A 22,625-nucleotide genomic window follows, 5' to 3' on the forward strand; every position below is an offset into this window, starting at 1 on the left:
TAGATTATCATGTTATATGCAAATAAACATTTCTTCATTTCCAATCTGGATGCCATTTTGCAGTAGTCTTTTAATAGCTATTAATTAATTAATTAAATAGTATAATTTACTATTAGCATATGTACAGTAAACCAAAAATGTAGTTAGTTCTTTTTAAAATCCTTGTCAAAGTCTGATTTGCAACTTTAAGTCCTACAAGAGGGGATTTGAAGCATCTGTGCTAATATACGCACTTTTCATTTTACCTCATCTTTGATTTCTTGTAGGTAGGGAGAATATAAGGATTAATAAAATTTTCTTTTGGTTCATAATTTTCTTCTGTTTTACTCTACAGAAAAATTCTACTGGTATATTTGGGTTATTGTTGTCATGTCAAGAGGCTGTAATAGCCAGAAAGATTAAGATGCAGATAGAAAAAAGAAGCACATAAAGATTTCCGTATAGAGAAGTAAGAAGTCACTAACTGCATTTTAATGGGTAGAGACAGGTCATTATTTTTATCATTGCTTGTTACTGTTTTCTCTCAACTATTTGCTGTTTTGCCATAATTACTGTATCTTTTATTCTATCTTTTTATTTTTTATTTGTTTATATATTTTAAGTAATTTTTTAAAATTGGGGAATATTGGGGAACAGTATGTTTTTCCAGGGTCCATCAGCCCCAAGTCGTTGCCCTTCAATCTAGTTGTGGAGGGTGCAGCTCAGCTCCAAGTCCAATTGCCATTTTCAGTCTTCAGTTGCAGAGGGCACAACCCACCATCCCGTGTGGGAATTGAACTGACAACTCTGTTGTTCAGAGCTCACACTCTAACCAACTGAGCCATCTGGCGGTCTCCCGTCTATCTTTTATTGGCATAACCATTGTTCGTTGTTAAAAAGCTGTATCACCTATGAAAATCCAACACTTTTATATGCACACATGCCATCATTTCTTTTATCAAGTTAAAGCATATCAGATTGTTGGAGGAATTCTAGTTAACATTCTGCCAATGACATAACCCAGGGACTTTGGATATTCCTCTTGCTCAGATCTACCTGAGGCTGGTGGTTTTTGTGGGTTTCTTTTTTGTTGTTTGTTTGTTTTTTGCTTATTTGGAGGGATTTTTTTGGTTTGTTTTATTTTGAGTTTTGGTCTGAATTCTCTTCCCTGGAGTAGCTGGACTTGCTGGGTTTGGAAGTGTTAGAGTTAGTAAAGGGGACCATATCTTGAAGCTGCAAGTTTCATCAGAAATAAAGAAAGGGGTTGTTATAGTATGCCTTGTGAGAAGGTTATTGTTTAAAGGGTTAGGGATAGAATAGATGACTATGTTTTTTTTTTTTTTTTTTTTTTTTTTTTTTTTTTTTTGTTGAGAGCCCACTGGCCCATGTGGGAATCGAACCCGCAGCCTTCGGAGTTAGGAGCATGGAGCTCTAACCGCTTGCGCCACCGGGCCGGCCCAAGATGACTATGTTTATCTTTGCAACCAAAGGACCCAGGGCTCTGTCCCTCGTACTTACATAATGGTGAAAAAGGAAATAAAGCTGAGCCCCTAAGAGAAAGCTTTTGACTATAAGGAGTCTTTCCTTTGTTCGAAGCCTATATCCCATAGACGCATTAAATAATCTCTTTAAGTGTTCATTACCTGAGTTCTTTTCTTCAAATAAATCTTATCTATTCCTTTTACATAAGAAGATACAGTACCGTATTGTTCTCAAGATTCAAATTGTTGAATAAAAATTGTTTTATCATTTTAAAAAGGAACTTACATGAGTAAATGCCACTGGAAATCCAAAATCATTAGTTTGCCAGTAAGTAAATACCATTATAGATGTGAGTTAAATGTGCATTAAATATTTGAAAATATGTTGGGCTTAAAATATGGGTTTCTGTTTCTGGATAAGATGTAGTAAATACACTATAGCTATTCTTCCTGCTAATTCCAACAAAAAGAAGTCCTGTACAAAGTGAATTTCCTGTGTTTTGTTTGTTTGTTTGCTTGTTTGTTTTGCCTCCTGTGTATCCCAGTTGGGGATATTGGAGAATCCTCCAACCTAGAAATACCAGTGAATGGAGCCAGAAGAAAAAATACATATATTTTATTTTACTTACCCTATTCTAGGCGAACATCAAGGAAAAGGTTGCTCCCCTCCCTTGCAATGAGTGCACCCCTACCTCTCCCAAATGGTGTTAACACTTCAGAGACTTTGGACAAGGCCCTGTCCATTGCCTCACTGCAATAATGAGGCAGTTCCCATCCCTGTCCCAGGTAGACTAGAAGTAAGTAGGGTTAGGAAGAGGAGGAAGTTAGAGAAGGGGATTTTAAAAATCTGTTTGAAACCCCAGGCAGACCTCTGAACACACATGCATGAATTGATCAGAATCAATACAGAAAAAGGCTTGAGAACTGAACTGTGGTATGATATACCATCCAGGCTTCAGACCAGCCTCTGGATAACCCACAAGTGGGACAGAACAAAATAACACTGAAAAGGCTTTAACAATTAAACTGATATTTGAGCCACAGCCCATAAAAGTGAACTAGGAATCTAAACAGTTTGATTGCCCACTAAAATAGAAAGTACAGCCTCATAACATAATACTCATTATCAGACCAGGAAAATCTTAATTCAAATGACAAAAGATAATCAGTAGACATCACATTGAGATGATACAGATGTTGGAATTACCTGACAAGGATTTTAAAGAAGCAATAATAATAAAAAAATGCTCCAATAAGCAATTACAGACTTGAAACAAATTAAAAAAATTAAAAAGTCTCAGCAAAGAAATAGATGATGTAAGGAAAAACCAAAAGGAAATTTTAGAACTGAATAATGCAACGATCTAAATAAAAAATTTGACTTATAGTAGAATAGCTACGACAGAGGTAAGAATCAGTGCCCTTGAAATTAGTTCAATAGATATTGTCTAATTTGACAACACAATAAATATTGTACAAAAAAAGTAAACAGAGCCTCAGGGACCTTTGTGGCAGTAACAAAAAAATTTTTGTGTTTGTATCTTGGAAGTCCCAAAAGGAGAAAGAAATAAGAGTGAAGGTTTGAAGAAAAAACTGAAAACTTCCTAATTTAATAGATCATTCAGACGGAAAATAAATAAGGAAGTAATGGCTTTAAATGTCACATTAGATCAAATTGATTTAATATACATTTATAGAACATTTCATCTAAGTACTGCAGAATACAGGTAATTTCAAGTGTACATGGACATTCGAACATTCTCCATAAATTCAAGATTGAAATCATATCAAGCATTTTCTGACCACAATGGCATGACTGGAAATTAACTACAGGAAGAAAACTGGAAAAAACACAAAAACATGGAGACTAAATATCATGCTACTAAACAACCACTGGATCAAAAAGTAAATCAAGGGGTGGCCAGTCAGCTCAGTTGGTTAGTGCGTGGTGCTAATAACACCAAGGTTGCTGATTCGATCCCCACATGGGCCACTGTGAGCTGTGCCCTCCTTTAAAAAAAAAAAAGAAAAAAAAAAGGAAATCAAACGTTACTTTGAGACAAATGAAAATGAAAACACAACTTTTCAAAATGTGTGGGGTGTAGCACAAAACAGTGAAAAGAGGGAAGTTCATAGTTATACAGGCCTACTTTAAGAAACAAGAAAAATCGCAGATAAACAACCTAACTACACCTAAAGGAACTAGAAAAAGAAAAACAAAACTCGAAGTAAACAGAAGGAAGGAAATAATTAAGGATCAGAGAGGAAATAAATGAAACAGAAATTTAAAAAACAATAGAAAAATTCAGAGCAACTAAGAGCTGGTTCTTTGAGAACAACAACAGAATTGACAGACTTTTAGCCAAGCTCATTAAGAAAAAAAGAGAGAGCTCAAATAAATAAAATTATAAATGAGATTACAACCAACAGCACAGAAATACAAAGAATCATTGAAGAATACTACGAACAGCTATATACCAGCAAATTCAACAATCTAGAAGAAATGGGTAAATTTCTGGAAGTATATAACCTTCCAAGACTGAACCAGGAAGAAGTTGAAAATCTAAACAGACCTGTTACTACTAAGGGAATTGAAGTAGTAATCAAAAAACTCTCAACAAACAAAAAGTCCAGGAGCACGCGACTTCACAGCCTACAGGTTTTATAAACAACCTACAGGTAACATTGGACTTAGTGGTGAAAGACTAAATGATTTTCTCCTAAAATTAGGAATGAGGCAAGGATGTACACTCACCATTCCTATTCAGCATAATCGTAATGGAAGTTCTATGCAGTGCAATAAGGCAAGACAAAGAAATAAATGGTATACATACTAGAAAGAAAGAAAACTGTCCCTATCTTCAGGTGACGTGATTGTCTATAAAGAAAATCCCAAGTAACCTACCAAACAACAACAACCACATGACAATGAAACTCCTAGCACAAATAAGTGAATTTAGCAAATTTGTAGGATATATGATCAGAACACAAAAATTAATCGTATCTCTACATCCTAGCAAAAAACAATCGGAAACCCAAATTGTAAGACACACTGCTGTTTACAGTCGCTCCAAAAATTGAAAATGCAATACTTAGGCAAATGTACGTATATTAATAAAATGCTGATGAAGTAAATCAAAGAAGACCTAAATGAATGAATGGGTATATTGTGTTCATTGGGTGGAAGACAACATAGAAAAGATGTCAGTTCTTCCCAAATTGATTCATAGGCTTAACACAATTCCTATCAAAATCCCCCCAAATCCTTCCTGCGTGTGGGTGTGTGTGTGTGTATAGATACATTTTTCCAAAAAAAAATTATATAGAAAGGCAAAGAAACTAAAACAGCTAAAGCAATTTTGATAAGAATAAAGTTGGAGGAATCACACTTTCTAATTTTAAGACTTGCAATTACAGCTATAGTAATTAAGATAGTGTACTGGATTGGAGGAGGGGTAGACATATATATCAATGGAAGAGAATAGAGTCCAAAATAGACCCATACAGATATGCTAACTTGTTTTTTTCCCATTGAGATGAAATTTACATAACATAAAACTAACCATCTAAAAGTGAACAGTTCAGTAGTATTAGCGCATTCATGAGACTGCAATCACCACTTCTATCTAGTTCCAAAACATTTCATTAACTCAAAAGTAAAATCTCATACCCCTTAAGCAATTATTCTCCATTCCACAATTCTACCTTCTCTCAGTTCCTGGAAACCACCAATCTGCATTCTCTATGGATTTGCCTATTCTAAATATTTCACATAAACAGAATTATACAATATGTGACCTTTTCTGTCTGGCTTCTTTCACTTAGCATAGTGTTTTCGAGTTTCATTCATGTCATATCATCTATTAGTACTTCATTCCTTTTTATGGCTGAATAATATTTCATTGTATGTGTATACCAAAACTTTTGCATAGACTGGGAGAGACAAATCTTTGCAAATCACAATCCAACAAAGGTCTTATATCCAGAATGTATTAAGAAGTCTCCAATCTCAATAGTAAGAAACATTCAATTTAGTAAATGGGCAAAAATTTTGAAGACAGTTTAACCAAAGAGGATATATGGCTAAAATGAAAAATACCAAGAACGTGGAGCAACCAGCTCTCATACTCATATAAAATGGTACAGCCATTCTGGGAAACAGTTTGGCAGTATGCTGCAAAGTTAAACATACCCTTACCATATGATTCAGCAATTATTCTGTATATCTATCCAAGAAAAATGAACTCATGTCCACATAAAAATCTGTACACTCACATGCATAGCAACTTAATTTGTAATAACCAAAACCTGAAAACACTCCACATGTCCTTCAGTGGGTGAATAAAACTCTGGTACAATCCATGAACAGAATACTACTCAGCAATAAAAAGGAATGAACTATTGAGACACAATAACTTGGGTGGATCTCGAGCATTATGCTAAGTGCTAAAAAAGCCAATTTCAAAAGGCTAAATATTGTCTGATTCCATTTATAACATTCTCAAAATGACTAAATTATTGTCATGGAGAACAACAGATCCTTGGTTGGCAGGCATTAGGTTTGAGGAAGGGTGTGACTCTAAAGGGGGCGTAATGGAAGAGGATTTCTTTGTTTTGATGCAACAGTTTGTATCCTGATTGTGGTAGTGGTTACATGAGTCTGTACATGTTATAAAATTTGATCATACTATACTGTAAAAGAGTGCATGTAAAAACTGGCTAAATCCAAATAATGTCTACATTTTAGTTAGTAATATTGGGTAATATTAATTTCCTAATGTTGAATAACACTTTATGGTTAAGTAAGATGTTCTCCTTGGGGAAAACTTTGTACTGTTTTATGCAATTTATCGTGGGTCTTAAATTAGTTACAAATAAATAGTAAAAACAGTGTTAAAGATTTTGAAAGGTAAAGAAAATAACGTGAATTGGTTAGAGCACTATTAAACCAAGGCAGTGAGAAAAGTGGTTTTAAGAGTGGTTTAAAAGTGTTGGTTTTTTTTTGTTTGTTTGTTTTGTTTTTTAAAATAATACAATAAAAGAACAGGAGATTCCAAAGAAATTTATGCTCAGCTAACAGTGGATTCCCAGTGCATGGCTAGCTAGCTGCATTGAACAAAGCCTCTGTTGAGGAGAAGAGGTAGCAAGAATTGACTTCTGGTTTAATTTTTGTTGGTGGTTTGATTTAAAAGCCAGTGAGTAGAGAAGTGCTATAAGTACCATTACTACTCCAAAGAATGGCACTTAGCTGAATGGAAGAGCTGGCAAAACAGTATAAATTACTCTGACTTTTATTTAAAACAAATACCTGCTCAGCCTTTGCACAAGAACAAAAGTTTCATCCAGTGTTTCTCTTTTGTGTCTTACTTGCTTCTTCTTTTGATCCTGTATAAGACAGGGCTGGCAGCCATTCCAGAGCTTGCTTTTACTCTTCTCCTCCTTTCTCCCCTTTTCCCTCTTCCTCTTTCCTTTTCTTCCCTTCTTCTCCTTCTCTCTTCCCCCTTTCTCCATACTACTTCCTTCTCACCCCTTTTCCACTTCGCCCTCCTTTTTATTTTTAACAGGACCTGTATTTTGGTTTTGAGGAAAGAGAGCCTAGTGGGGGGTCCTGTTAAGTATTATAAAATAGGATGGAGGACTTTTCTGAAATTCAACCTTAATTTTGTAAGCATGCTGTTTTTAATCCCACCATTTAAGCTGGTTCTGAAACTTAGGTATCAGGCTGTAAACTTACGGAGAAAAATTAAAGATGCTCAAGGAGATGTGTACATTTATGTAGGATTGGCAGAATCTGGCTCCTCAGGTAGCTTTTCTTTTCTAGCCTTAGAGTTTTGTTTACCTTAGATTCTTGAATGAGAATTATATTTGGATGCATCTCATGCTTTATCTGCCTGTCCTTTGTGCCCCTTATGGTAGCAGAAAATGTTACCAAGGTTGACCTGGTGTACACATCTCTTGAACTGGAGGCAGAAGTTTTTTAAAGACCACTTGGAATTCCCAGAGATGACAGAATGCTATCTCAAGAGACCCTTAGTGGAAGAAATGTACCATATTTATTTGTTACAGTCTACTGAATTTGTAGAATTTCCATCCTTTTTTTATTATTAATGGCTTTAAAATATTCGATAGAGACTTCTAGGCAAAGAGCAGAAATTTTAAAAATGTATTTGAAGTAAGCCAGGTGATACTTTACTTCCCAAGATTAGTTTTCCTCTTCTGTAACTGTAGAGTAACTATCTGCCTTTGCTTCAGTCTGTCAGGAGAACAGTCTGTAAACTATGTATCTTGCTAACTTGTCTCCATTAAACTTTTACAATTAAAACTTTATAAAACACGCACAGGGAAATTGATTTCCTGAACCACTTAGTGGCCTATTTGTTCCTCAGCTGTTGTCTTGTCCTTACTACTACAACCGATTATTCTTTGCCAGAGGAGTAGAAAGGACACCACAATACTATCTCAACTTTGATATGAAAGTATTCTTATTTAATATGGTAAGAAACAATAATTTCCGGTCTTGGCTTTTAAAAATGAGAATGCTTTTTAACTTTGTCTTTCAAAGTTATTTAACTATGCCCACTCTTCATTTTAATTACCACTATGCAGTACTTTATTTGCTTCATTACCTTTTCTGCTTTGGTTTTGAAAATAATTTTAGAAAAATAAAATCAGATTATTTCTGATACAATGAAATGCTTTCACCATACTATTAATGAATATTTTCTTCATTACCAACACAAAGATAGATGTTGTAAATCTTTTAAAACAAACAAAAACTGTTCAGTCTTGTGATTAGAGCAAAGAGCACAGTAAAATTTAACTTGCCTGGCTTATTCCTTTGCTTTTACTGACCTCTGTATAGGAAATAGGAGCTATATAGATTAACTTCCCTATGGAAGGAATGTTGTTAGGTGCTGAAAGGATCCCCAGGATTTGGATTTTTTAATCCTTAAATGTAAGACGTGAAACCATAAACCAAATAGAAGTGCACATAGGGAAAGGCTCCTTGACATTGGTTTTGGCAAGGAGTTTTTGGATATGACATCAAAAGCACAAGCAACAAAAGCAAAAATCAATAAGTGGGACTATATCAAACTAAAAAGCTTCTGCACAGCAAACAAAACAATGAATAAAATGAAAAGACAACCTATGGAATGGAACAAAGTATTTCCATTCCCCATGTATTTGATTAGGGGTTAGCACCCAAATGTATAAGGAACTCAACTAAATACCGTGTTTCCCCAAAAATAAGCCCTAACCCAATAATCAGCTCTAATGCGACTTGGAGCAAAAATGAATATAAGACCCAGTCTTATATTGTAGTAAAATAAGACCGGGTTTTATATTAATTTTTGCTCCAAAAGATTCATTAGAGCTGATTGTCTGGCTGGGTCTTATTTTCGGGCAAACATGGTAGTACAAACAATAATAATAACCTTTTTAAAACATGGGCTAAGGGCCTGACTTGACATTTCTCAAAAGAAGACATACAAATGGTCGACAGATCATTACTCATCAGGGAAATGCAAATCAAAACCACAATGAGATATCACCTTATATCTGTTAGAATGGCTGTTACCAAAAAGGCAAAAGGTAAGTATTGAGGATGTGAGGAACAGGGCACCCTTGTTCACTGTTGGTGGGAATGTAAGTTGGTATAGTCATGGAAAACAGTGTAAAGAGTTCTCAAAAACTTAAAAAAAAGAATTACCATTTCTGGGTATATATCTGAAGGAAATGAAATCACTATCTTGAAGAGATAGAAATCACTGTTTTGTTGCACCCACATATCCATTGCAGCAATATTCATAATAGCCAAGATATGGAAACAACCTAGGTGTCTGTCAATTGATGGATGACTGAATGAATAAACAAAATATGGTTATACACACACACACACACACACACACACACTGGAATGTTAATCAGCCATAAAATAGAAGAAAATCTTGCTATTTGCAACATGGATGAACCTGGAGGACATTATAGTAAGTGAAATAAGACATAGACAAGTACTGCATTTTCTCCCTTATATGTGCAATCTAAAAAAGTCAAATGCATAAAAGCAGATAGTAGAACAGTATTTACTAGGGACAGGGAGTTGGGGGAAATTGGAGAGATGTTGATCAAAGGGTATAAAAGGTCACTTATGTAGGACAAATAAATTCTAGAGATCTAATGTACAGCTTGGTGACTGTAGTTAATAATACTGTATTGTATAGTTGAAATTTGCTAAGAGAGTTGATCTGAAGTGTTCTTATCAAAAAATAAATTATAACTGTGAGATGACACATATGTTAATTAGCTTGATTGCGGTAATCCTTTCATTATATACATATAACATCATATTGCTGACAACATACACAATATATATACAATTTTTATTCGTCAGGGATACATCCATAAAGCTGGGGGGCAATGATGACCAGGTAAGTGCTCTGAGCCTGCACTTCTTGTGCATCTTGTATTGAAGACATGGGGGGATGGATAAGAGCCGAGTAATGAATTGAGACAGACCTGAATTCTAAATTCTGGCTTGCAGTTTATTTTTGTGACTGTGGACTTGATATCACATTTGTCTCCATACATGCAATTCAGTTGAACTAATAGTTTAGTAAGCATTTCCTCTTTGCAAGAGTTTATGTTGACTAAATGTTTTGTTGCTATTGTTAGTTTAGTCTTTTCCTGCAATGTTTTGTTCTGTAAGTAACTCTGGGCAGAGAAATGAGAGAAATTACATTGTGGCTAGAAGATTTTCCTCTGAAGAATCTTTGTGTATATGGAAAATCTAAATAGTCATGGCAGAACGCTTTATCTAAGATTTAATTTAAAAGCCATGGAATCAGTACTATTTTGTAATATTACATCATTAAGTCACAATTAACTACTAATTTACTAAGTGAAGGCAGTGGAAACCGCTAAATCCTAGCAGTCAGTGGCTAGGTAATACAATAATGGCTGTGGTTTACTAGTTAATTCACTTTTTCAACAAAGTTTCTACTTTGCTATTATAGAAAAGAATAAGAAGTTAAGCTGACTTCCTAATTTGAAATATGTCCAATGGTAACTGTTCATATTTTAACCAAAGTAAAAGACTAAAATATTTCAGCATTATGATAGCATTTAGTGAATTAATAATCACTTAGGTTTAAGAGATACTGCTTCCTTTAATATGCCATTTTAGTTAGAGACATACTTTTAAATATACTTCCTAATGTTGATTTATAGGACAATGAGAACAAATACAGCTTTTAGTTCTATTGAGATGGGTTATTCTTGGAAACTAACAGTATCAGAAGAAATGCCTCAGATAGTATTTAAAAAACTGAAAAGGAAACGGAATACAGAAGAACCCAATTTTATATTAAATCCTCATTTCTTGATTTATATGTGTTATGGTGATAGCTTTGCTGCAGAATTATAACTAAAAATGTTACTTACATAGCACTTAGTTTATAAGGGCTCAAGATTGGGGCATCATCTAGCACTAAATAAAAAAGGTATTGCACTTATCCAGTGTGAAATAATGTCTCTTGAGATTATGAGGATAAATGAGGTATGTTTGACTTAGCTCTGACAAGGGGTTTCCTATAAGGGTCCTTCCTATCAGAATAACTCCCTGCCTAGTATCTCAAGCGTTGTTGCTTTGTTACCTTTATTAACACCTGCTTATTTTTTCTAGATATCGAGTCTGGTGACCCTAATTTTGTGTTAGGAACACACATACTTTTTCTGTTTCTCACTGTCTTCCTGCCTTTTTCTGAATCTTTTATTCAAAGGATCTTTGAAATTCTTGTACATTTAAAATTATTTTAGTGAAGAAAAAAAAAGGGCTGTGACTGAGCTTTGTCCGTATTTTATTTATTGTTATCATTCCAGTCATTTGTTTTCTCTTACCACTCTCTTCCGTGGAGTCTTCCATTGGTTACCATGTATATGTAGACCTTTCTCATTTGAGAACAAAACATAAAGGACTTTTTCCCCCATTTCTCAGTGTTACCTATGACATCACAAAAATATTTGAGATTCTCTCTTCACCCTGATTTGAAGCACATTAAGACTCATGAATTAAGCTTCATTTCATAAACTGCCCTCTTCTTTCTCTTATGACTCAGTTCTTGTGCTTGGAGCATTGAGTTCTAATTAAACTCTTAAGAAACACAGTAGATATGTTTTCTTAAATGCAGAAGTTAGTCTTCTTTTAAATAAAAAAATCTATAGTTTCAAAACTAAAGGTCAGATGCTTTCATTATTATGTCTCCCCTTTTCCCCTAAAAATATGAAGACTAATGTAAGATATAATAATAGGTGAAACTGGGTGTGAGGTATATGGATCGCTGTGCTATCTTTGCAATAATTCTGTATATCTAAAAACTTCTAAAAGAAAAAGTTTATTGAAAAATATATGAAGGACATTTTCTTTTTCACTTATATGAATTTTAGAAATATTAAAGTGCTATGTATTTCTTACAAAGCATGAAAAATCTGGCAAATGTCAATGTCCTTTATTTGCTTTCTTGATAAACTATTGAGTTAATAATAAAGCTTTGGATCAGTCTGAGAATGTTATTTATTCCTAGGATCTTTGAATAATATTGTACAGAAAGTAAATAATGTTGGTCTCCCATACCACATAACATCACACCCCTCTGTCCCTTCAAATCTTTTGTGGCTGTAACAGCTGGAATGGGAATGGTTATTGCCATAGGAGTCTGCCATGAGTTCAGTATCAAGCGAAAAGAATCAGCACTGCTAGTACTTGACTGGAGAAGCAGTATTGACCGGATCTTGCTGGATTTTATCTGGGCTGTCTTGGATTCCTACGGGTCTAACTCTTCAGAAGTCTGTTGATGGTATAGGTTCTGCTTTGATCTAAAAAGCCAGCCTGCACTGGCATATTTGAATATGAAGGATAACCTCTTCTGAAAGTAACTGTGCTGCGTTTCTCCCTCTCAGCTTTTCCTTCAGAATCACTTTATAGACTCACTGTCCTAGCTTTTATTTCTAGGGCTCTACTTGACAGAACAGATAATATCCCTAGAAAATACCTGCTTGGCAACTGCTTCGTTCAAGGCTCATGTAAATTGAAAACTGGTTTCCTTGCTTCTTATTTATGTGGGACACAAGATTCTATTCCTGACAGCGCCCATTCTTTGTCTTCTCTTGAAGACAAACAGCTTGAAAAACTTCTCAGCCTAAGGAGGCCTTGTCAAAACAAATTTTTATTTGAAGACCTAAGATGCCCAGGGATATTTAGCAACAGCGCATACGAGCCATATTGAAACTTTAGAATGGAAAAAAAGAAATTCTCACAGTAGCTAACATCATTGCATCCACTGTTAGATAATATAACGTATTTTAACCATTTTATAGTCGTCTTATAGCAAAGTATACAAATAGGAAAATGAATCTCCGGATTAAAAACTGATTTTCAAGACAGCTAATAGAGACCATGTTCTATATTTTATTGTGAAAGTTACTACTGTCATCAAGATTGGTTGTTTTAAAAAGTCACATGACTGATATTTTGTAATTCTCAAACTCAGATATCCTTTCACCCAGTGGCTTTATTTCCATAATGACTTTGTTGGTAATGTCTAGAACTCTGGAGGTAGATGGAATTAATAGGTCAATTCTAATTTTTCCTTTCAAATGATTGGAGTTTCATCAGGGACGGTAAGCTCAGAATGCTGAAGTACAGCTGGAATAAATGCACTATTTTTCTTCTTTCATGAACACCTCAATGTAAGCACCGTTGAGTTCACACTTCATGTTCTGATAGGGAAAGGAGTATTCTTTTAAATGTAACTGTGTAATTTCACATTTGTTTAGTGATGTTTCCAAAGTAACTATTGTGTTTCACTGACATCTCCCTAAGTATGCACATAAAATTTTTAATGAGGTCTTTGACGTTCAATCTTTAAAGCTAGATTCTTTGCTTTATAAAATATACTGGATCAGTCCTGACTTATATGATTTTTGCACTTGTTATCTATAAAGAGAAGTTGGCCTTTCTGTACAGCTTATCTTCACCTTTGTTTTTCTTCCTCCCTGACAGAATCCCAAGGACTGCAGCAAAGCCAAGAAGCTAGTGTGTAATATCAATAAAGGCTGTGGCTATGGCTGTCAACTCCATCATGTGGTCTACTGCTTCATGATCGCATATGGCACCCAGCGAACACTTATCTTGGAATCTCAGAATTGGCGCTATGCTACTGGTGGATGGGAAACTGTCTTTAGACCTGTAAGTGAGACCTGCACAGACAGATCTGGCATCTCCACTGGACACTGGTCAGGTAAGAAGTCTGTACCGCATGGCAGATCTCTGGGTTGAACTGCCATATTAACCAAATTATTTTTAGGCTGCTTCCATATTATTGAACTCATTTGATTCTTATAATTATCCTGTAAGTAAGGTAGACCTGGGGTTCTCAAACTTCAGCATGCATGAAAATTACCTGGAAGGCTTGTTAAAACATTAGTTTCTGATTCCGTAGGTCTGAGAATTTGCATTTCTGACAGTGTTTCCAGGTCCAGGCCTACACTTTGAGAACCAGAGGCAGACTATGCAAGTACTTTTATCTCCAATTAAGGACAATGAAGCCTAATTTGGTTCTGCAAGTTTAAATTTTACTCGGGAGACATTTGATGAGTAATGTGACTCAGATACCACATTAGGCTTTGTAAAAGATATTCTATAAAGAGCAGCAAGAAATTTCCCTCCTCTCCTAGGATTTGGTGGTTGAGGCAATAGACAGAGTTTCTTACTGCTGGTCTGTTCTTTCCACAGCGATGATCTTTAAGCAAGGTCTGAAGCTGGGCTTCCTTTGTTAAAATGCTGACTGTATCATTTGGTAGTCTTGGGCAAGTTACTTAACCTAAGCCTTAGTTTTCTCATCAGTAAAATGAGAAGTAATAATTTACTTATCTCTATAAGTTGTTGTTGGTAGGATTAAATGAAATAATATGTGTAATGCACTTAGCATAGCACCTGACACATAGCTCTAGTAATTGCTCACTGTCATGTATGGCCTTTATTCATTGAGCAAATACACACTGAGTGCCTATAGTGTGGAAGATACTGAACTAAGTTATTAGGTGAACTGCTAAGCAAAATAATACACTGTCTCAGCACTCACATCCAGTGAGAAGTCAAACATTTTTAAAAAGGCTGAGGAATTTCAGTTAATATAATTTCTCATGGAGGTAAGTACCATTTTTCACAAGTTAAAACACTAAATGTAGACTAGGGAGCTATGTCATCGGCAAAGTAACTTTAGTTCCTTTGTTTCTTTTTGTCGCCTTTGGAAAATATCAGATACTATCTGACACCTCACAGAAGTGTCAGGAAAGATAATTGGGTAATTTCTATAAAGTGCATTTAAGTTGCTGTATAAAAGGTCCTATGTATGGATTTTATAATATTATCTTACGATAATATTTTGTCCTCCTTAGGATGATTTAGGACCCTTACTCTATATATCAACATATTTTTTCTTTGTAACTCGCTGCAAATTTTAAAGTGAACCTTTTAATCTAGAACCTAACAGAGCTTTAGTTTTGAGGTTACATTTTCCATTGATCTGCTCTGTAGTTTACAGGTGGTGCAAATAGATTAGGTATTAAAATTAGGAAAATACAGGCAAAGCAACTCTGTCAGGCTCACTGCGGCTTTTTCATTTGTGGACTTAGTTCAGTTCCAAGCTGCTTTGATTGTAGAAGTGTATAGCCACAGCAGGGCAAGGTTCTTATATTTCTCTGTTTCTAGAGAGAGGCAACTTTTTGGGTGGTAGTCAGTTAACAGAAAAGCGAAAAGTTGGCCTCAGTGGACTTATCAAATTTAGTATATACAGTTTGGCCCTGTCTATCTATATGCTATGTGCTATAACTAGTTATTTGGTTTGTTTAATTTTTAATCCTTCCTTGTATACTTTGTATCTATGAGAATAGATGCATTTTGTATGGACAGGCTATGAAAATTGAAAATGGCTTGAATTTGAAACATTTGGAATCTTTTTCTTTTTAAGATTTTATTGGGGGAGGGGAACAGGACTTTATTGGGGAACAGTGTGTACTTCCATGGGTTTTTCCAAGTCAAGTTGTCCTTTCAGTGGAAGTTGCAGGAGGCGTTGCAGGGGGTGCAGCCCACCATCCCTTGTGGGAGTCGAACTGGCAACCTTGTGGTTGAGAGGACTGGCTCCAACTAGCTGAGCCATCCGGGAGCTCAGCGGCAGCTCAGCTCAAGGTGCTGTGTTCAGTCATAGTTGCAGGGGGCGCTGCCCACCATCCCTGCGGGACTCGAGGAATTGAACTGGCAACCTTGTGGTTGAGAGACCACTGGCCAATGTGGCAATCGAACCGCCTGAGCCCCCGGGCCCCCGGGGCACTGGGCCATTGCCCAGAATTTCTTAATGTTACAATTAAACAGGTTGGAGAAATCATCCTTCCTTTGTTTATGTGGAATCTAAGGCTTAATGGATACAAAGTGATTTATCCAGAATCATACAGCTTATAAATAACAGAACTCTGGTTAGTACATTCACTTCTACCTACCTCCAGTCTAAGTCCTTCCCAATAGACACATGCCAAACACCTTACCTAGCAGAATAATGACTGGAGACAGAGAAATTCCTAGATGTCTAGAAACTAAATAAAACAACTAATTTTAATATCTCCACCCTCTTTCCTCCCCCATCCTGTGACTTTTTCCAAACTTTTCCAAACTGAAAAGTTATCAATGGTATTTTCTTCTTAGTCATTTGCAGTCCCTGATTAAAGAAGTCATTTTGTCATGCTAGCATAGAATTATGACTTTAATTAAATAGATCTTTCTTTTATCACTACAGGTATTGTATAAAATCACGTATTTTTCTTCATGCTAATGAATTAAACTGTGTGTGCCCTTTGGACATCTTTAATTAATTAAACTAGTGATGATTTTCAATATGCGTGCAGAAGTCATCATAATTAAAATAATTTAGATGCTAATCTTGTAGCCAAAAGAAGGAAAAGATTTATGTTTAAGCTTGGAAAAGTATGGTTGCCAACCACTTCTGTTTCTGTTTATATACATTATCTATGTATGTACCTTTTGGAGAAACTAACCTATTTCTAGGATTAGAAGAAGCAGAATGAATTTTAATAAGCTCTTTGACATTAATCCTTCAATTAGCCATAAATCAACTACATCTGTTATTGTTCTAACTTGTACAAAGAATCTTGGGATATTTCCCTTGGCGCCACTGTCATGAAATTGCTCTTCATACACACTTGACATGATGTGCCTGCAGGTGGAATTTACTGATTCCTGTTCAAATCTGTCACATTTGAACAGGAGTTAGTATGCACATCTGATCATTTCAGTAGCTAAATCATACCTTATTCTAGGTTGATTTCTATTGTTGTTCTTCATTATTTTGTATTGTATATGAAATCGTATTCTTTGTAGGAAGTAATTTGGTTAAGTGAAGCAAAATATTAAAAATTATGCTTTCAGTTGAAAATAATAATAATCTTTTCCATCATCAATTGATGTCTGTTGTAAAGCTGTTGATAAAATGGTCAATTTATTTTTCTATATCACAAGATGTTTTCCTAAACCTAAACTAATATATATAATAGGCCTGATTCTTCTGAAAAGATCCTTTATGATAATTCAGAATGGGAATCTTGGTATTTAATGGTTTGCAGTATTCTTCTTCTTCAACAATTATTGATTTGTTTTTTTCAAATATATTAACTGTTGTAGTTGTGTACAAGTATGATGACCAGCTTCTAAAATGCTTTTGTAGTTAATATGAACACTACTCTTGAATAGATGATTTAGCAATAGAGAACCTCAACTATTTAAACTCAATTCTCCACTTTTTTTCATTCTAAACATTGAACATTTATTTAGATTAGCAGTTAAACCACTTTAGCTGTTTTCCTTCTTGTCTTTTTACCACTGTCTTAATAAATATGTAATAAATTGAACTGAATTACTTAATTTAATAAATCTAATTGGAAAACTTTGTTTTTAATGAAAATAATGACTAGTAAGAAAGAGTTTTATAAATGTGATAAAATTTAATGCCCTAGAGTTGCCTGATTTAAGTACATGTTTAGGTAGATTGCCATTTGCTGTATTTAGTTATCTGAACTGGATGGGTTACCTTCTTTCCATACCCTATTTCAGAAAGCTTTTGGTCAAAGAGTTTTATTTGGCCAACATGGAGGCAGCATTAAAATAAAAATAACTTAATAAAAGCACTTCCTACGTTCCGGGACCCGTGCCGGGACCCATGCCAGACTACATGAAGAAAATGGGCACAGTCCCTGCCGTGTAAGGAGCAGGCCAGGGGGAAAGGCAAACAACTGACTGAAGGATTAAATGTATTTTGATATGGGTAAGTGGATAGTACTCTGAAGCATATATCTAACACATATAAGGGATTCCTCTGGAGGAAGTGATTTTTAAGCTGAGACCCAAAGTATGAATAGGAATCAGCCAGGTAGAGATGTGGTACAAGAATTTTCTGTCAGTGGGCACATGTGAAAAGAGAGGCAAGGAAACATGGAGTCAGTGGGGAAACTAGAAGTAGCTCGTAGTAAAGTTTGAATATTGAGAGACTAATATTTTGTTTTGAAGACACGTGTCACTTACAGGATTTGCGTTTAGATGGTGGTGTGATTTTGTTCCTCCCTAAAACCAACAGGTTTTAATTCAAGAGTCAAAGCTCTTTGTTTTGTTTTCGCTTTAGAGAGTAAAGTTAGAAATCAAATTGCTTTCAGTTGGCTCTTGATGTTATCTAGGAACCATTAAACTTTTTTAATTACGAAAATTTATTTCATTTTTAATATTTTTTAGAGTTCACTCTTCTTGGTACATTTTTAAAAGCTCACAAATACTACAAATTCATAAAATCCAGAAAAAAGCAACATGATATTTTTATTAATTGCCTAAAACACTTCGATAAGGCTGTTTTTCCTGCATTTTAAAATTTGGATAATCTCTATATCGCAACAATTTTGCATTATCATTTTATGTAGAGAGAATAGGAAGGTAATTAAGTGTTCTAACATGGTTGATCAAATTTTTCCCAGTATTATTGAGATATAATTAACATATAACATTATATTAATTTAAGGTGTAAAACTTAATGATTTGATATATGAGTATGTATATATTGTGATATATGAGTATGTATATATACAATAAGTTTAATTCAATCCATCGCTTCACATATTTACAAATATTTTTCTTGTGATAAGAATTTTTTAAGATTTGCTCTTAGCAACTTTCACATATACACTACAGTACTGTTAATTATAGTCACCATGCTGTACCATTATATCCCCAGAACTTAGTTACTTTTTAACTGGAAGTTTATGCCGTTAGACCACCTTTACCCTTTACCCTACCCCCAAACCCTCCAGGCCTCTGGCAAACACCAAACCGTTCTGTTTCTATGAGCTTTTTTTTTTTTAAGATTCCACATATAAGTGAAATCATACAGTATTTGTCTTTCTCTGTCCGACGTATTTCACTTAACATAATGCCCTCAAAGTCTATGTTTTCACAAAAGGCAGGATTTCCTTTCTTATGGCTAAATAATATTGCATTGTGTGTAGATAGATAGATAGGTACATACCTACATACATACATGCATATATATACATACCTACATATATACATGCATATATATTATGTCATATTTTCTTTAACCATCATTCCATTGATGGAGACTTAGGTTGTTTCCCTGTGTTGGCTATTGTAAATAATACTGCAATGAATATGGGGATGCAGATATATCTTCGAGATAGTGATTTCGTTTCCTTTGGATATATGCCCAGAGGTACAATTGCTGGATCATATGGCAGTTCTAACCATTAATATCTTTAATCAAATACCTCCCTATGTCAAAAGAAAAATCTTCAGCAATCAGAGCACAGATTAAATTATGACTTTAAATTTTTCCAGTGAAACTAATATTTTTAACATTTACAAAAGTACTAAGATGTCTTATTGAAATCATCTAAATATTCTAACCAGCTTATATCCTTAATAACAGCTGATCTCAGGTGCACTGATTGATAAACTATCAATGTGGTTAAGAATCTATAGGCATAATATACCTATTACTGTGTTTCCCCGAAAGTAAGACTGGGTCTTATGTTAATTTTTGCTCCAAAAGACGCATTAGGGCTTATGTTCAGGGGATATCATCCTGAAAAATCATGCTAGGGCTTATTTTCCGGTTAGGTCTTATTTTGGGGGAAACATGATAAGATAGGCTATGTATATGCTTCTATGTCGTATTTTTACAGCGATATTTTCAACCTTTGGTGATTAATAGAAACTTGAAATAAGTGCATGAAATATTCTAGATCTATTATTCTGGAAAAAAGCATCTTGATTTCTCTGTTTGGATCATGTGATGGAAGAGGAAAGGATACTGGACTGTGAATTTTACCACATGTGATCTCAGTTCTTTTGTTTGTAGCTTCCTGAACTTCAGCAATTATAGCTTCTAAACCTCAGTGTAGCTCTACAAAAGCTCATGATACACAGTAACTGCCTCCCTACCCACTTTTATAGAGCTGAAATAACAGGGGGAAATGATTAACAACTATAAAAGGTATTAAGATGATTTTGCATACAGTTTATTTTCATTGTCTCTGTGTTTGGTTCCAAATTTTAAAACACAAACATGATAATGGAATATATCATTAGCTTATAACCTGTAATAACAGGAAAATTATCCTTTTACTCTAAGATAAAAATTAGCCTTTATAAGAGCGTCATAGATAGTTTTTCCCTTTTAAAGTTATAAAGTTAAGTGGAACAATTTTAAAAGATCCAGAGAGGAGAAATAACTTCTAGACACTAGAATATCTCTGTGCTTAATAAACCCACTATTTACTCACAATAAAATTCTGGACTAAAGAGTCTCCCTGCAGCTGCCTCAAGCCTCCATCAGTTCTCAGTTTTTTTTCTATATGAGGACACCAGAGATAGAAGGTATACTCCCACCTATAACAGTTGCTCTCTGCAATTAGTGATTTTACAACTGGCTGTGTTTGGGGGCTGGGGTGGTGGTACAGGGAGGAGATCTGGAGAGTGAGTTGGTACCATATGTAGTTGAAAAGCCAGCTATCCCTGCTTCAAGATTATAATAGGTCCCTCTGCCTTACACCCCACTCCTTTGAGAATTACTGATCTAAGCAAGTATCACTGCAGATACATAGGACTTTCTCAACGTATATAAGACTTTGGTTTTGCTATTCATGGTCCGTAAAAGAAAGAAAAATCTTGGTTTCAGGAATGTAATATCCTAATTAGAATATATGTATGTCTCAGAAGAATTCAAACTACTTTTCACTCTGATACCTCCTTTACCTTTAGCTTCCCACTTAAGGTGATAAAAAGAATCTATGGTATCGCATTTGTAGTTACAAAATATGTGAATTGGGAGCTGAAGCTTTGTCCACACAACAGCCTTGCCCAGAGTAAGCCCACATTCTTAAACACAATTATAGATGTTTATTTTCATATTTATCCTATAAATGCTTCTCAAATTAAGTTATGAGTAAACCTGGGGAAAGCAAGACAGAGATTTGCAAACTGCCAGGATAAACATGGTACGTTTTCCTGTTCTATCAGTTTTATTTGCTGGCATATAAGTTAAATTATTTGTAAATAATAAAACAAACAGGACATATATGGTGTAAAATAAAAATTTTGATGAAACATCAAACTTCAGCCCATTGGTTTTGGCCAGCCTTCATACCCTTAGTAGTATAGAGTTTACCTTACCCTTTTCTGCTATTGGAAACATTTTGGTGGAAAACTTGAAGAAGCACCATTCTATATTTAAATTTAGCTATTTATTTTACCTTGAGGGAGACTCCAGATGGCAACAGGGCCTAGATATTCTGGGTTATTTACATAGTGCCAAGTGCTTGACCAATAAATGCAATAGAAGAAGCACATAAAATCCACCTCTCCTGTATTCCAGTCCAAATCTCAAACGATACTCTCCAAACTGTGTGAGACACTTTCACTAAATTGTAGATTAAAAAAAAAAAATCTCTTGCTAAGAGTGAATCTTTTTAGCAATATATTCTGCCCTTTTTAGACAAGGTTCTGGCAGAAAGAGTTTAGAGATAAAAAGAGGTACGATTTAGGAAGCAGGAGTACATAATTAGCATCAAAGTCGTCGTGGAGTAGAAACAATTGAATTTGAAAAGTTTTCGAAAAATGCTCTTAAGTCTAGTTAGAACCTATCCAGGTTGCTAGAGCTAGGAATAGAATCCAGGTGCTCTTATATCCTGTGGGATGTCTGGGCTTTGCTACCTGTCTCAAAATTATCAGTATTTTTATAAATACTGATGTACCTTTTATGTTACAATTGTGTTTCTTAAAGATTTTCTATAAATTGAATTATATATCAAGTCATGTTTTAAACATGCTAGTGGAGCTATGTAAAGGATTCCCGAAGGAAATCCTTTCATAAAGAATCTTTTTTCTAATATGAGCTAGTAGTTCCCTCTTTCCTTCCTTCTCTCTCTCTTTCCCTCTCTTTCTCCCTCCTTCCCTTTTTTAAATGTTTGGACTTTTCTGTTTTCGTGAGACAAACCTATGTAAGTCTTTGTGAACCTTACTATGTAACAGTGACTAAGAACTTTGTGTATATTATCTCATTTAATATTCACGGTAAACCTATGTGGTAGGTGCTATCATCATCCATATTTCATATAGGTAAATAACTTGCCAGAGGTAATAAGAAACCCCTAGTCTGACTTCAGCACTGATCTTTAAACATTATGCTCAAGGATCAAGCAAACATTAACCCCCAAAGCCTGATTTTGTAATGCCTGCTACATTTTTAAAGCGTTGTTTAAAAAAAGGATATGTGACAGAGATATATGTGGCTTGCCTGTAAAGCATAAAATATTTCCTATCTGATCCTTTACAGAAAAAGTTTGCCAATCTCAGTATAGATGATTAAGGCAGAGTCCCTGTTCTCAAGAAGCTCCCAATCTAAATGGGAAATTAACACAAACATTTAAAATGTATATCCCATGAGGCAAAATGTGGATAGTGATGTTTATAAAAATTTAAGCAAGAACCCCAAGGGATTGGGATTCCAGCCAGAAAAATGAGAAGAAACGGCATTTGAA

The 22,625-nt window shown here is 34.9% G+C and overlaps 1 protein-coding gene across 2 annotated transcripts in view; it reads left to right on the forward strand.

Moving 5' to 3' along the window:
• FUT8 (fucosyltransferase 8) overlaps positions 1-22,625 on the forward strand; it is a 207,073-nt gene that overhangs the window by 150,370 nt on the left and 34,078 nt on the right. For both annotated transcript variants that reach the window (XM_081049403.1, XM_081049404.1), the window contains one exon: positions 13,519-13,756. In XM_081049403.1, coding sequence (XP_080905529.1) covers positions 13,519-13,756 — 238 coding nt within the window. The remainder of the gene's footprint in view (positions 1-13,518; positions 13,757-22,625) is intronic.

This window comes from Rhinolophus hipposideros (assembly GCF_964194185.1).
Source record: "Rhinolophus hipposideros genome assembly, chromosome: 5".
NCBI classification, from domain to species: domain Eukaryota; kingdom Metazoa; phylum Chordata; class Mammalia; order Chiroptera; family Rhinolophidae; genus Rhinolophus; species Rhinolophus hipposideros.